The sequence below is a fragment of the Phyllobates terribilis genome, unplaced genomic scaffold, assembly GCF_046119375.1.
Source record: "Phyllobates terribilis strain yellow unplaced genomic scaffold, ASM4611937v1 Scaffold_12__6_contigs__length_324123572, whole genome shotgun sequence".
NCBI lineage: Eukaryota > Metazoa > Chordata > Amphibia > Anura > Dendrobatidae > Phyllobates > Phyllobates terribilis.
In genome coordinates this window covers 29,617,255-29,634,111 of record NW_027362772.1, presented here as the reverse complement: position 1 = coordinate 29,634,111, position 16,857 = coordinate 29,617,255, and the positions used below count along the sequence as shown (strand labels likewise).

Below are 16,857 nucleotides of genomic sequence, written 5' to 3'. Positions count from 1 at the left end.
CCCCTACTCTTCTCAATCTATACCCTGGGCCTGGGACAGCTCATAAAATCCCATGGCTTCCAGTACCATCTGTACGCTGATGACACCCAGATCTACCTCTCTGGCCCAGGTGATGCCTCTCTGCTGTCCAGAATCCCAGCATATCTAGCAACCATATCCTCCTTCTTCTCCTCCCGCTACCTCAAACTCAATGTGGACAAAACTGAACTCATTATCTTTCCCCCATTTCGCACATCTTTCCCAAGTGATCTTTCTATCACAATAAATGACATCACTCTTTCCCCTGTACCGACAATCTGCTGCCTCGGACTAACCCTTGAATTTCCCTTGTCCTTCAAACCCCACACCCAAGCTCTCGCCACCTCCTGTCACGTCCAGCTCAAAAATATTTCCAGAATCCGTCCTTTCCTCAACCCTCAATCTACTAAACTGCTTGTGCATGCCCTCATCATCTCCTGCATCGACTACTGCAACATCCTCCTATGTTGCCTAACTGCTAGCACTCTCGCACTCTTCCAGTCCACCCTTAACACTGCTGCGCGATTGGTCCATCTCTTGCTTCACTACTCCTCTGCTATCCCCCTTTGCAAATCCCTTCACTGGCTCCCATTTCAACAGTATATCCAGTTCAAACTACTAACACTGATCTTCAAAGTCATCCATAACCTATCTCCTCCGTACATCTCTGAACTAATCTCCCGATATATTCCCTCACATAATCTCCAGTCCTCCCAAGACCTCCTTCTCTCCTCCACACTTATTCGTTCCTTGCACAATCGCCTCCAAAATTTCACCCAAATATCCCCCATCCTATGGAATGCTGTGCCTCAACACATCCGATTATCCACCACACTTGGATCCTTCAGATGGAACCTGAAAACCCATCTCTTCAAACAAGCTTACAGCCTGCCATGACCTTGCTTGCTGCTACCTCAACAACACCGGAGCTACTGCAACCCCTCAACCTACTGTCTCCTTCCCCGTTCCTGTGGAATGTAAGCCCGCAAGGGCATGGCCCTCTTCTCTCCGTACCAGTCAATCATTAGTTTATTTACTGTAAGTGATATCTGTATTTGGTATGTAACCCCTTCTTATGTACAGCACCATGGAATCAATGGATCTATATAAATTATTAATAATAATAATAATAATAATATAATTGGTCCAATTTTCTCGTACGCAAAAAAAATCGGATGTGTGAAAGAAGCCTTATAGTCATTGTCATCATAAAATGGCCAGTTATTATCACTGCCCCATAGCATGGCCTATTAAAGCCATACCCCACAACATGATCTGTTATAATCGCTTCCCCCATAACATTGTTTATTTTAGTTTAGGCCCATATCATGTCCTATTACAGTCAATGACCCATAATATCACCTGTTATAGTCACTGGCCAATAACATTGCCTATTACAGTCTATTATTACATTGCCTATTCTTTTTTTATGTTTTATTAAAGTGCCGGATCAAAGTGTAGAACCCAATGGACTTGTATGTCCCAGGTGTGCTTTAGGTAGCGATTCATGTGAAGATCTGGACACCATGGATTGCACCGGAGAGGAAACAATGTGTCGTCTTGTAACTAAAAAGCAAACCATAGGTAAAAGAGATTTTTACATTAATGGCTTATTCATATAATTAAGTTGTGATGATAGGCCCCGCCTATGAGGACCCCCATCTGCTATATCATATTGCAGCTCAGCCACATTATCCCCATTCATTTTTGTGATTTGAGATGTAGTGTAAAACTTGACTTCATTTACATGGATGTCACTGTGTCGATACTGCTGTGATCAGTAGGATTGTTTCAACAAGCACCTCTGCCATCTTGTTCTGTTTAGCCCAGTGATCGCTATTTATGGCATAAGACTACTTTTTCAATACTCTGAGACAATAAAACAGTTTTTTTCCATAGGCTCCCTAACATTGACTACAATCAATCGTGGCTGTGCCTCCGAAGGCTTCTGCTTTACAAGTAATGAGATTTCCACTAGAGGTGATGTCCATACAGAAATTACATACTCATGCACTCCTGGAAGTGGCTCTTCATCTACTACTACCTGTACTGTAAAAACAGCATTGTTATCTTTTGTATTCCCACTCATTTTAGCTGTAATGCAAAATAATGTATGATATTGTTGAGCTTGGACATTAATTTTGATAGAGAATTGCTACTATTGCTGCTTAGACTATCACACTGATTGTATTTCCATTACTAGCCATTTGAGCGCAGATATATAGATGATCTTCAAACGCTGTATTAACCAACATACCAAAAAATAAATATGCTGTTTTATTTCCTTATTTAGAACTTCATTTCAGAATCTTCACCCAGTGAAAAATTGCTTATTGTTCCTAATTTAAAACGTTTTAAAGACTTTTTGACAGGGTACTTGCGATACCTTTCCTGGCCACAACGTGTGCTGGTAAGCAACACAGATTACAACATAGGGTTAATCCATAAACACGTAAAGCAAAGTTTTTGGTTAACATATTAAGGGGCTGAATTATTAAGTTGGTTATATTAAAATATTAGCATAAAAAAACCTTAATAAGTCACAATATTTTTGCGCAGCTCACAAATTTTGCAAAAATATTGCAACTTTTGACATTTACTCCCCAGTCTTGGGTAGCAATGCCAATATAAGCATGGCATGGGTGGAATGGGGAGTGGTTATGCCAACAAATTCATGAAAAGTTACATCACTTTAGTATCATAACTTGCTCCAGAAATGTACTCCAGTCCCTCTTGCACTCCAGTTAGGAAATGTGAGTAATTCATTAAGGGGTGTGTGCCCCTTATGGAATTTGGTGAGCCCATTCATTAACAATGATGTGTGCAAGTGCAATTTTGAAAAACATTTTTTTGGCTGAATTGCATCTCTACAGCACCTGGTTAAGCTGTTCTACCGAGTTGAAAACTTGACAAAAGACTGTTATACCCTCAGTCAATTGGGGGACCATGGCTGTTAGATGATCTCCAAGATAATATGCACTGAAAATTATCTCACACATGCCATGTCAGTGTAATTCATAATGGAGCACTATGTATATATAGCAGGAGGTCAGCTCCCTGATAATGCCATGCAAATATCACTTCATATAATTTAGCACAACCAATCAGGAGGGTCTATCAGATCTTGTATAAAAGCAGAAGCAGGGAATTCAGCAGCCATTTTATGGTGAATCTGGATGGTGAGAGAACATGTTTTAGTTAAAGACAATGAAAGGGATTGGATACAGTGCTATACATGTCTTTTCAAAGAAAAACGTTTTAGAATAATTTAGATTCACAAAGAATAAATTCTCACAAAAATTAATTTATTTTGCAACATCATTGTTGCAAGATTTCCTCATTTCTTTTTATGATGTCAAATTTAAGACGAAAAATTCGTATGAAGTCTTAATGTCTAACAAACTTTTTTTTTATTCTTTGCCAGTAAGCAAAATAAATAAATAAATAATAAATTAAAAAATGCAAGCAAAGTGGTGGGGGAATAAGGAGACTGCAAAAGAGATAAAAAAAAATAATGAAAAATCAGAAAAAAATAATAAAAATTCAAATCACCTTTTTTCGCTCCACGAAAAATAAAGAAATAAAAAATACAAAAAAAAAACGAATGTGTTAGCTTCATCAAGTACACATGAAAAGGATGCTGCAGCAGTAACAAAACTTATATTGCTAATTTGAAGTAATAAAATGGGTATAAAAAATGAAAGTGTTCTTTTAAAAAAAGAAGAAATATGCACCTAATCCTTCATAAAGGGAAAAGATTTGCATCCCAAAAGCAAGCACCTGCAACAGGCCATTGTATTTAAATGTCAAGGACAGGTCTCATAATGGATCATTACAAGTATACAAAAAAATTGCATCTACGTTTTCAGAATGTTGACAGCGTTTTTGTTGTGTTACAAAAATAAACACCCCGCCTTTAAAAAGAAAAAATGCAATAGAAAGCAAAACTTTTCAGAAAGCAGAGATGTGGTTTCAGTGTTTTTTTCAGCAGGATAATTAAGACTGAGGGGACTTAAACGGTCCTCCTTGTTTGTATTGATTCAGTAATAAAACAAAAATAGTGCCGATACTGCAGTATATCTCATTTAAATCAATTCACAGTCACACTGAGTGGCTATGCAGCTACCTTTGATTTGTTGATTATATTGATAATATAAATTTCCTAAATTGCCTGGGAGATTACTTAAATCATTGATCATATACACAACCATGTACTCTTGACAAAACTGTAAGGGCGAAATCCTGCAAAATACGAAGAACGCTTTTTTATGAACTTTTAAATTATCTTAAAGTGCTGTTTTTACTGCCTATATAAAATACATTGGAGCTAATAAATCAATCCTTACAGTTTTACACCATAATTTGATGTCTGCTTGTCATACAGGAATAGTGCTTGGGGATTATTTCCCTAGATGCTGTATACTGTATAGAGACATCAGGGGACATCTTATCTGGAGACATCTGTCCTATAAAACTCTTAGTAGTTGTTCATTTACTATTAATTTTTAAATTCCTGCAATGTATAACCTGTTTAGAAACCGGTGCAGATTTCTGTGCATTTTTATCCATCCACTACTGCCTCGGGCAATGTGTGTGTGACGCGCCCTGGGCCTATGTGATGTAGCGTTGCGCACGCAGGGACTACCCGGAGCCGGATCTGATAGGGGTAGTAGTCTCGTGGCGGTGACCCGGTCCGTGCCCAGGGAGTCAGAATAAGTGGCGGTATATTAGCAGTAGATGTAGGACGACTACGCCACCCGTTGAATGCAGCTATGGAGCTGCCGCTGCAGGGCAAACCGCTGAGGCCGGTGGGAGGATGGTGCAGCGTGGATGGTATAACCCCCAACGGGAGGGGTATGGCCTCAGGGCAGCCGACGTGGATGATGGGGGTAGCAGGAATCACTCAGAGACGATACGGTGTAGTTCAGGGTCTTTACTGGTGACAAAGATAGACCCTCCCGTAGTACTGGCTAGCGGTCGGGGCCTGGTCAGTCCTTGAGCAGATGGGATCCCCCTTGGCCAGGCGGAGTTGTAGGCCTCCCCAACTAATTGTACTCTTCTGGCTACCTTGCTAGAGGCGGGTAAAGGTAGCCCACGTCCCTGAGTGTACCGTGTGGTGCTCACCCGTATGGCCGGTGACTCGGGGCCTTCTAGTAGCTTCCGCTCCACGACGGCGGTGCTGGTCCCACACGTGTGACCGAGCCTTCGGGTTTCTGGGCCAGAGGACCTGAAATCCCCTGCCGGCCGGTTTCTGCTGCTGGGTAGGAGTTAGTCCCCACAGCCTCGGACTCCGGGTTCGGTAAGAAATCTTCAATCAGGGCGAGCTCTACAGCTTCCAGCCCTGATCTCCTCTTAGCACGACTCCCACAGAGCTCCTGATCTTTCTTTCCTATCACTGCTTCTCTTCTTCTCTCTACTCTTCTCCCTAACCCTGCCTCAGCCCCAGGTTTATATAGGGGAAGTCCTTCCCCTCCCAGGACTGGGCAGGAGGTGTGGCATGCATAGGATTCCTGACCAAGAGACCTCCCACCTGCTCTCAGACATAACACTGCTGTTACTGTGGAAACCAGACCCCTGGGGTGCCACATTCCCCCCTAGTGAAATTTAGTACTCCGGGACTAAACATATTTTAGAAAAACATAACCAATACAAACAGAAACGGTACAATAGAAAAAAAAAAACATATTAGAATGGTCACGGCGTATCCGCAACCGGGTGCAGTTTTTGAAGCAAAGCAAGGTGTCCATTTCACCAAAACAGGGAGACGTAACCAGGTAGGGGTCTGTCCTGCCCCGAGTCCTTAACAGTCTTTAGTCCATTCCTAAGTTACGCTCCAACCAATTGTACAAGGATTCCCGGTAAATCCACCAAGGACTCCTAAAAATAACTAGAAACACATAATTTTTTACAAGTAACAGACAGGTGACCACAAATAAAACAATTTAAACACTTCAAATTCTCCAACGTGCGGGTAACTGGCCTTTAGTGGCCCTAGTGGACCTACGGAGCTGACTGTCTGGCCCTGAACTACAGGGTGTAGGAGCTGTCAAGGGTAAACTGGGCAGCTGTCTACAGGCTCTTTGGCTCACTAGGGGTATGGCAGGCTCACTATAAGCAGAGGGTTGATCCTCCTGATCTGCTTGTGTGGAGTCTTCTGCCTCCTGGACCGGCTGTTCTTCCAGCTCTACTGGTTGCTCCGTGAGTACTTGGGATGCTGGTTGGAGGAACGTGAGGACGGGTACCACAACTGCACCATTGACTTGAGTCCAGGACCGAGGGAAGTCTCCGAGCACAGTACTAACCACATCTTCCCTTTCCTCTACGGGTCGAGGGTCTTCTTGTTCCTCTTCAGGATAACGTAGCTGTTCGGGACACCTCTTCAGGTGATCCTGGGATACAATGGTTGTGGTTTCCCCTCCGTCTTTACTGATGGTACAGACCTTCGGGTTGTCGTGGCTTGAGGGCAGTACGATGTACGGGTCCTTCTCCCACTGGTCGTCCAACTTGTGGAGCCGTCTTTTCCTCTTCAAGACCTGCTCTCCGGGTACCAAGGGAACAGCGGGAGCATACTGGTTGTAAGTTTTCTCTTGTCTTTCCCTAGCTAGACAGAGACTTCGCTCCACGCTCTCCTGTACTTTCCGGCACTGCTGCTGCCTCTCTGTGTCCCAGTCTGCTTCCGGTGAAGTGTCCTCGGGTGTCAGGACTCCCATCTCCAGGTCAACAGGTAGCTTACCGGGTCTTGCCCTCATTAGGTAAGCCGGGGTACAGTTGGTGGAACCTACAGGGATGTAGTTGTATAGGTCCACCAGGTCGGGCAGCTTCTCAGGCCACAGACTGCGTTCTTCCAGGGGCAATGTTTTTAGAAGATCTATCACCACCTGGTTCATTTTCTCACAAAGTCCATTAGTTTGCGGATGATAGGGTGTCGTCCTGATCTTCCGGCAGCCATACAGAGTACAGAACTCTTGGAAGACCTCCGCTTCAAAGGCAGGTCCCTGATCCGTCAGCACCTGCTCTGGGTAGCCGTGTGGACGGCAGAAGTGCTGCTGGAAGGCTCTAGCTGCTGTTTGAGCCGTTAAGTCCTTGACGGGGACGACAACCAAGAACCGGGAGTAGTGATCCACGATGGTTAATGCGTAGACGTAGCCACTTCTGCTTGGGGTCAGTTTTACATGATCCAAGGCTACCAGTTCCAACGGCTGCCGGGTGACGATGGACTGAAGGGGGGTCTTCTGGCTGGCACGGTCCTTCCTTCTTAGGTTGCATGGGCCACAGTCTCTGCACCACCTCTCGATGGTTCCTCTCATGCCTACCCAATGGAACCGCCCGCGCAGCAGGAACTCCAGCTTCTTCCATCCGAAGTGCCCAGCCCCGTCGTGGTATGCCTCCATCACCATAGCTGCGTCCCTTCTTGGCACCACTACTTGCCAGATCAGTTCATGCGTCCGGGAGTTAACCATTCTGCGGCACAACTTCCCCTTGTAAAGGAACAGTCGACTCTTCTCTGCCCACAGTTGCTTGGCCTCCTCCGGAGCGTCTGGGTCAAGGCGAGCTTCTGGCTGAGTCAGCATCTCCTTCACCAGCCGGACGGCAGGGTCACTGTCTTGCGTTTCCGCCCAGTTGTAGTGAGGTAAGGGGTTGAACGTAGCGGCTTGCTTACCCCTTACACGGTGGGAATACTGGATAGTCCCATGACGGTGGAACGCAGGGAGTTCGACCTCTTCCAAATCTTCTGAATCCTCACCCTCGTCCGGTAGGTTTGGCATCCTGGACAGGGCGTCCGCGTTGGTATTGGAGCGTCCTGCCCGGTATTTGATTGTAAACTCATAGTTGGACAAGCGGGCCATCCATCTCTGCTCTAGGGCACCGAGTCTTGCAGTGTCCAGGTGTGTCAACGGGTTGTTATCCGTGTACACGGTGAACCGGGAAGAAGCGAGGTAGTGCTTAAAGCGTTCGGTGACTGCCCACACCACTGCCAGGAACTCTAGCTTAAATGAGCTGTAATTCTCAGGATTTCTTTCGGTGGGTCGCAGTTTTCGGCTGGCGTAAGCAATTACCCGTTCTTTCCCCTGCTGGATCTGGGATAGTACGGCTCCTAGCCCGATGTTACTGGCGTCGGTGTAGAGGATAAAGGGTTGGCTATAATCAGGGTACGCCAGGATTTCATCCCCCGTGAGGGCCATCTTCAGCTGGCGGAAGGACTCTTCTTCCAACTTCTCCCATCTGAAGGGCGGCTTCTGGTTCTTGGCCTTCCTGGACTGGCCTATCAGGAGGTCCTGCATAGGAGCTGCCTTTTTGGTGAAACCGGGTATGAACCTTCGGTAGTAGCTTACCAACCCGAGGAACTGCCTCACTTCCTTTACACTGGAGGGGCTTGGCCATTCCTTAATTGCGGTGATCTTATCAGGGTCGGGAGCCACTCCGTCAGCACTCACCACGTGTCCCAGGTACTGCACCTTTGGCTTCAGGAGGTGACACTTGGAGGGTTTCACCTTTAGGCCGTAACTTGCCAGAGCTTCAAACACTTCCGCCAGGTGCTTCAGGTGGTCCTCGTAGGTTTTGGAGTAGACGATGACATCGTCCAGGTATAACAGGACCGTCTCAAAGTTCCGGTGTCCCAGACAGCACTCCATCAATCGCTGGAAGGTTCCTGGTGCGTTGCAGAGTCCAAACGGCATGCAGGTAAACTCACTAAGTCCCATCGGGGTGATGAATGCGGTTTTTTCCCGATCCGCCTCTGCTACAGGAACCTGCCAGTACCCGCTAGTGAGATCCAAGGTGGAGGAGAAGTTAGCAGATTTTAAAGCAGCCAAAGACTCCTCTATTCTTGGTAAGGGGTACGCATCTTTGTGTGTGATACGGTTTATTTTCCGGTAATCTACACACATTCTCATGGTGTTGTCTTTCTTTTTGACCAAGACTAGTGGAGCTGCCCAGGGGCTACAGCTTTCCCTGATTACCCCAGCCTCCTTCATGTCTCTAAGCATCCCCTTGGCGTGTTGGTAGTGTGCAGGGGGTACGGGTCGATACCTCTCTTTTATGGGAGGATGGTCTCCCGTGGGGATGTGATGTTCTACCCCCTTGACTCGCCCGAAGTCTAACGGGTGTTTGCTAAACACTCTCTCGTACTCTTGAACCACCCGGTAGACTCCCTGTTTCTGGTGAGAGGGAGTGGAGTCAGTACCCAAATGTATTTGCTGACACCAATCCTCCATTTGTTGTTTAGAGCCGTTACCTTCCTCCGGAGAAGATGGAGGCAAGGGTTCTACGGACTGTATAGAATTCTGATTGATGGTATACAATTTGGCTAGCGTGGCATACCGGGGCAGGTACACTTCCCTCTTCCCGATATTTATTATGCGAACGGACACCCTCCCATGGCGTACATTGACCACCCCCCGTGCTGTCAAAATGGTGGGCCTACAGTCTGAGTAAACTGGTTCTATCATTGCCTGGTAATCTCTACCTCTCAGACCAATAGCCGCCCGGCACCAAATCATCATTTCACTTTTTGGGGGCATGGCAATAGGGAAAGGGTCACACATTCTCACGCTACCAATCTCACCGCCGGAGAGTTCCACCTGTTGCCGTCGCATCAGTGCCCGGATCTCTTTTTGGAGCACTCGCTGCTGGCCGGAGCTGGCGTTCTTGGCAACCTGCTGTAAAATAAAAATCACCTCTGCAAGACAATTTTCAATTACATTAGTTCCTAGAGTTATCTTAGGGTGACTCTCGCGCTTATCAATGTCCACAATGATCAGTCCCTGGGCTGCCAGCTCGACTCTACCGATTTTAATGGTCACCTCTTTAAATCCGATCTGTGGCATGGGCTGACGATTGCTGGCGATGATACTCAAGTCGTCGTCAGGGTAGCGGGTTATATCCGAGTCATTCCAGTACTGCTTGAAGAGCACGTACGGGATGGTGGTGACCTGTGACCCAGTGTCCAGTAGGGCACTCATAGGAATGCCATCCAGTACCACAGGCAAGACTGGACGTCCTCCCACATATTTGTCACGACAGTTTGATGGGCCTGATGATCTTTTTCCTAGGGGTTGGCCCTCTACCCTAGGTTGTGCCAGTTTAAAGGACAGTACCTTGCCATATGTCCGGGTTGATTGCAGCGGCGGCAGATAGGTTGTCCGTCCTCGTTGTATCGGTCGCTAGGTCTTCCTCTGGCCGGTGGGGTCCTCCTTGGTCGGCGCCACAGGATGTCCTCCGGTCCGGATGCCAGCTGGATCTTCCCTGGAGTAGAAACCTGTAAAGACTGCCCAGTTCGGGTTAGCGCAGCAACGCTTTTAGCTAGCTCTTGGACTTGATGGTGCAGGTCGGGAGCCGGGTCATTGTTCAAAGCCTGCGCATCAGCTCCCACAGGCCCTGCCGACAAGGGCGCCGCCTCTTGGTGGTAAGTGGTAGTGGGGCGTCTGTGGGTCACAACGCCACCTGGTGCCGGTTCTCGGAGCACCCGGATGGCTCTGTCCTTGAACTGTGCAAATCCCAGATGAGGGTCCTGTAAGGCCATTGCCCGCAACTGGGTTCGGTAGGCATTGCAATATAAACCCTCTATAAATTGTTCAGTCAACAGCCGGTCCTCGTCTCCCACGCCGTCAGGGTCGGTCTGCTTAATGGCTCTCAGGGCCTCTTGTAGGTTTAGTGCATAGTCCCTTATACTCTCTTGTGCTCGCTGCTTGCACCCGTAGAATCTAAGCTTGATCTCGGCTGAGGTGCGGGTATCAAAGGTATCCTTCAGCCGGGTTAGTATCCCTGCGACAGTCCTTCCCCCAGGTGGCCAGGACTTTACCTCCCTTTGGGCTGCCCCAGTTAATTGGGCCACCAGGATGCTCACTTTTTGCTTTTCTGTGAGGGGGTACACCTGGAAGAGGCTATCCAGCTTTTCTCTAAAGTCATGCAGAGTATGTGACTCCCCTGAGTACTGGGGTAGCCAGGCCGCTCCCGGGATATAGGGCATGGTGAAAGGCATGACTGCAGCAGCGGTGGCGCTGGTGGGGGTTGAGGCAGTGAAGCTCTCCTCCGTATCCGACATCTTCCTCCCCCCTAGTGGACCGTGGCCTACCTTGCGATGATCCTCTTCCGTAGGCCGCGGCTCCGCAGTGGATCGTCAGGATTGAGGACCTTCCGTCGCGCTCCTGTGACGTCGGCGTCTGCTGGGCTCCTTCCAGGACCTTACGCAAACGTCCGGACGTGAGGCGGGGCTTCAGTTCTCGCGCGCTTTCGGAGTCCACGCCCCTCTTCTTCCCGCGCGGCGTCTTCAAGATGGCGTCCAACGGCGGGAAAACTCCACGGATGGCGGGAAGAAGGCAGAAGATGGCGCCGGATGGCGGGAAAACTTCGCGGATGGCGGGAAGAAGGTAGAAGATGGCGCCGGATGGCGGGAATCTTCACCACTGGTAAGTTTGAACAGTCTTTTTCAGGCACGCAGTACCCGGTGGTTGCGGGCACGAGATCCTGCCGACTACGCCAAAAGTTGACGCGCCCTGGGCCTATGTGATGTAGCGTTGCGCACGCAGGGACTACCCGGAGCCGGATCTGATAGGGGTAGTAGTCTCGTGGCGGTGACCCCGTCCGTGCCCAGGGAGTCAGACTAAGTGGCGGTATATTAGCAGTAGATGTAGGACGACTACGCCACCCGTTGAATGCAGCTATGGAGCTGCCGCTGCAGGGCAAACCGCTGAGGCCGGTGGGAGGATGGTGCAGCGTGGATGGTATAACCCCCAACGGGAGGGGTATGGCCTCAGGGCAGCCGACGTGGATGATGGGGGTAGCAGGAATCACTCAGAAACGATACGGTGTAGTTCAGGGTCTTTACTGGTGACAAAGATAGACCCTCCCGGAGTACTGGCTAGCGGTCAGGGCCTGGTCAGTCCTTGAGCAGATGGGATCCCCCTTGGCCAGGCGGAGTTGTAGGCCTCCCCAACTAATTGTACTCTTCTGGTTACCTTGCTAGAGGCGGGTAAAGGTAGCCCACGTCCCTGAGTGTACCGTGTGGTGCTCACCCGTATGGCCGGTGACTCGGGGCCTTCTAGTAGCTTCCGCTCCACGACGGCGGTGCTGGTCCCACATGTGTGACCGAGCCTTCGGGTTTCTGGGCCAGAGGTCCTGAAATCCCCTGCCGGCCGGTTTCTGTTGCTGGGTAGGAGTTAGTCCCCACAGCCTCGGACTCCGGGTTCGGTAAGAAATCTTCAATCAGGGCGAGCTCTACAGCTTCCAGCCCTGATCTCCTCTTAGCACGACTCCCACAGAGCTCCTGATCTTTCTTTCCTATCACTGCTTCTCTTCTTCTCTCTACTCTTCTCCCTAACCCTGCCTCAGCCCCAGGTTAAATATAGGGGAAGTCCTTCCCCTCCCAGGACTGGGCAGGAGGTGTGGCATGCATAGGATTCCTGACCAAGAGACCTCCCACCTGCTCTCAGACATAACACTGCTGTTACTGTGGAAACCAGACCCCTGGGGTGCCACATGTGCTCCTCAACTATTGACACATAGAGCAGGCTAGATCCAAAAGAGCCATTGTGACTGCACAGAGTACAGTCCACCATATTTACTATGAAAGTAACATCTATGCATCTATGACCATAGATTAACTTTCCAGGAACTCACAGATGATCATTATTCTCTTAGTGGCCAATTCATTAAGACTGGCGTTCACGTTTTAAGGAGTCTTTAGTGAGGTGCCCCTGAGGCTTCAGTCGCCACAGAGATACTGCACCTCACCGAGAGGTGTGGTGTCTCCTTCTCTCAGGTAAGGAGGGAGTACTGCCCGGGACCCCAACACCCACATTCAACACTACACTGCTCCAGGCCGGCTGGAAGGGCAAGATGCATTGTGTTCCTGCTGAGCCCTGTCCCTGGATGGAGTGGGGGGGGGACCAAAGAGAGGGGGAAACAGTAGTGGGTGTGGGTGGAGGATGTAGAGTAGGTGAGCACCATTGTAGGAGGTATATAAAGGGAAGCCATCTTAGGGTGGCAGGTCAGTTAATCAGTGTGGATACAGTAAGGAGAGGAGGGGAGCAGAGTCTCTTCAGGAGCTCTGCTACACAAGTGGGGCCTACTAAAAGAAGCCCAGGAGGGGAGCAGAGGAGAAAGGCTCCGGTAACAGAAGGGATCCCACGGGGTACGGTGAGTGCAGGACGGCACCCGCACGCCCCAAATCTGCCAGGTGTCAGAGGGATCAGGGCGCAGGAAGGGAACCGGTCCCTGTACCAGCTGTGTTACTCCAGGTCTCGGCTGGAAAAACCGGAGGCTTCTGCACTTCCAAGGTGCAGTTGCCACAGCCTCACCCTAGTCGCCGTGAAGGGCATCAAGTAGGTCCGGGAACTCCAGGTTGCCCAGAAGGGACTTCTGAGCACCCGATTGGGACTGTGTGTGGGGGAGCGCAGGGCAGGAGGGAGAAGACCCAGCGTGTGAAGTCGATCAAAGAAAGGAACATAAGAAAGGGGGTTCTAATATACCTGAAGCAGTGCTGAGCCCCTGACTGGCAGACGCAGTGCGACGCGGAGGCTGACACCCATACAGTGCACCTGAGAAACTTGATCAAGAACTGTGAGTAAAAATCGGATGACTGCACTGCACTGCCTCCGTCAGTTATTTCTGCTGCGCCATCTCTCCAGCACTACAAGCCCCACCATCACCACCATTTGCACCTACACTACCCCAGGGGCCGGCTCCGCCTGTGAGGAGCAGAAACATCCCTGCTGCCATCCCATTACCCCTCCGGAGGTCTGCAGCAGCGCCGGTAACCATTACCGGAAACCACAGGTGGCGTCACGAGACAAACTGTACACTAAAACCCAGAGTACGGGCCCGGGAGCCGACTGACGTGACCTCCTAAACAAGGTAAAAGGCCTGTGTACCGAGTCCCCTATATTCCCCCTGGATGACACATTAGTACCAAAGGAAGCCATTCTTTTCAAACTAATGAAGCAAAACATAAAAACAAGTCTGCTGGGTTCACATTTTAGAAAAAAAAATCATAATTTAGTTTGAAGGATTTAATGACAAGGCTATGCATGGGAATGGTAAGGGATAATAATGGGATTATGGTCTTACATTGGACTTGGTTGGTACCACACAGGGTGAGTGCTATCTATAGAGTTGGGACATTGAAGAATTTATTAGCAGCATTTTTGGCATTCATGATGACAGACCAATCAACAAACTGCCATCAGCATCTTGAAGTTTTAACAGAAAATATGTAACCTGAAGATCTTTCAGTAGAGTGTCCATCGGGAGACATTATTCTGAAGACCAACCAATAATTTGTACAGAACACATGAATGATATCTTGTTATCATTGTACACATACCAGTAATATCATTAACATATTCTTTTATGGCACTGGTGAGTCAAAAATGTAATAATTGGCCCAGGCATTGAGTAATAAACTTCAAACCAACTTGAAGTAGGGTGATATTCTTCTAAATCTTTGGATCATGTAACTGAACCACAGCCACCATGGGATCTCCTGGTAATCACGTAGACCAATCCAGCCTTTCCCTGACGAAGTCCCATTGTAGTTATATATTTTTCTAGCTAAAGTAAGCGGCACCATCATTGGTTATGTAAGGCCATGTAGATCCAGTTCCTCAAGAGCAGAAACATCAGCCCTGATTCATCAAGACTGGCATTTCCCATGCAAATTTTCCTGAGTAGATGAAGTGGAGTTGGAAGAGCATGCCTCTTAGTGAATCAGTTGAGGCGCAATGTGTGGCGCTCCTTTGTGTAATCTTTGCCACAAATTTTACTCCAGTCTCGTCACGTACCTGTCCTACCACAGCTTCACCCACTTTGTCAGAGTGGCGCAAAAATGACATGAAAACAAAATTTTTGCATTGTACAATAATTTGGCAACTTTTCAAAGCTTTTTACACCAATATTCTGGTGGAAAAGCTTTCATGCATCATGAACCAACATCCTACATTCTTCAAAATGTCAGGGATTCCTCCTTTCTTTAGTTTAGTGGTAAACAAAAAAAAATAGATGAAACTACATTTATAGCACTACAATGCATTATAAAACTGTAACATCTTTGAGGGGGAGGGTGGACAGCTTCTCCAGTCCTTTACACATCTTTTTATTGCACATTTTTCCCTTTGTTTGCAGGATGAAGCTAGACCATCTAGTGTTGGTTGGGTAAATTTGGGCGTCTGTCCGATGGGGTGCATTTACATAGCGTTGGGCAGCCCGCCTGATCTAATAGTATAGGTTTCGTTGATAGGATGTAAACCATAAACTGCTCTTCACACGTATCTGTGTGACTGATGTCCTATGCAAGCCCCATCTGTGTGCATTTATAATACTAAACAACCACTCCCTCCATGAATTGCTAGGTTTGGGAGTGGTCACTTCATCAGTATTTTGCACCTATGCTGCCTGCTGTCTTTATCATGGGAGTCTTCTGCCTCCTGTAGTGTACCATTTGGTGTTGGTCATGAAGGCTGCCTTTTATTCTATGGTTTCTTTTGATTTTTTGTCCTTTTATGTGAACTGTTTAAGAATCCCAATTTTTTTTCTTAAAAATTCGAGTTGAAGAACAGATTTGATCTTCACCATTGATGACCTATCCTCATGGCATTCCCACCGGTCAGCTGCTATCAAACCTGGTGATGGCAAAATGTGAACAGTGTTAGGAGTAGAGATGAGCGGTGTTCGACTAGAACTGTTCGCCAATCTCAAATTCGAGCTGTTTTGGGCGGTGTTCGAGTTGTTCGACGAACCCGAACGATTTGCAAAAAATTCGGCTGTTCGAGGTTATGTTCGATAACTGTTCGTGCACCAAAAGCTGTCCTGCATCTCTGGCGCTATTTAGAGCACCAATCATGCAGGGATTGTCTGCCACTCACTGTAATGCCACAGCCATGGTGGTTGTGGCATTAAAGTGATTGCCCAAATCGATGGGAACAGTGCCAACAGTGAAACATGAAAAGCCGGCAATTCAGCAGAGGCATACACCTGTACCCGACAATTTAGAACCGAAAGAATAGAGCTTCACACATAGATTAGATAGATATAAACATGTCAGCCACATATATATGAAGTACAGTGACAGTGTTGCTTACTGTACTTGTCATTTAGCGTAAAGGATTTATCAAAAAAAATAATAGTGTTTTCATGCACCATCTCTTTAAAAAAGCCGGCCGGCAATTCAGCAGCGGTACCCGACAATTTATAACAGACAGAATAGAGCTTCACACATAGATTAGATAGATAGAAACATGTCAGTCACATATATATGAAGTACAGTGATAGTGTTGGTTACTGTACTTGTCATTTAGTATTAAAATAAAGGATTTATTATTAAAAAAATTGGCGTGGGGTTCCCCTTAATTTTAGGCTCTAGAGGAGGTTAAGCAGACGGCTGGGGCAGATGTTTGAAGCCTGGGAAGGGGGTAATACCCACGGAGCTTCCCAGGCTACTAATATCAGCCCCCAGCTGAATACATAGCCTTTACTAGCTATTAAAATGGGGGACCCCCCAAAAAAAATGACGTGGGGTCCCCCCTAATTTAATAGCTAGCAAAGGCTAGGCAGACAGCTGGGGGCTGATATTAATAGCCCAGGAAGGGAGCCATGAATATTGGCCCCCTCCCAGGCTAGAAACACCAGCCGTCAGCCGCCCCAGAAATGGCGCATTCATAGGATGCGCCAATTCTGGCACTTAGCCTCGCTCTTCCACGCTGCCCTGGTGCGGTGGCAGGGGGTAATAGGGTTGGGGTTGATGTCAGCTTATAATGCCAGCTGACATCAAGCCCAGGTTAGTAATGGAGAGGCGTCTATAAGACACCCCCATTACTAACCCCATAGTCAAAGTTAAAAAAAACA

General features: G+C 47.8%; 1 protein-coding gene across 1 annotated transcript in view; it reads left to right on the top strand.

Moving 5' to 3' along the window:
* The window catches only part of LOC141172980 (uncharacterized), a 69,116-nt gene that overhangs the window by 33,587 nt on the left and 18,672 nt on the right, over nucleotides 1-16,857 (top strand). Inside the window, exons 4-5 of the mRNA XM_073657592.1 lie at nucleotides 1,462-1,602; nucleotides 1,918-1,998. Of these exons, the coding sequence (XP_073513693.1) occupies nucleotides 1,462-1,602; nucleotides 1,918-1,998 (222 nt within the window). The remainder of the gene's footprint in view (nucleotides 1-1,461; nucleotides 1,603-1,917; nucleotides 1,999-16,857) is intronic.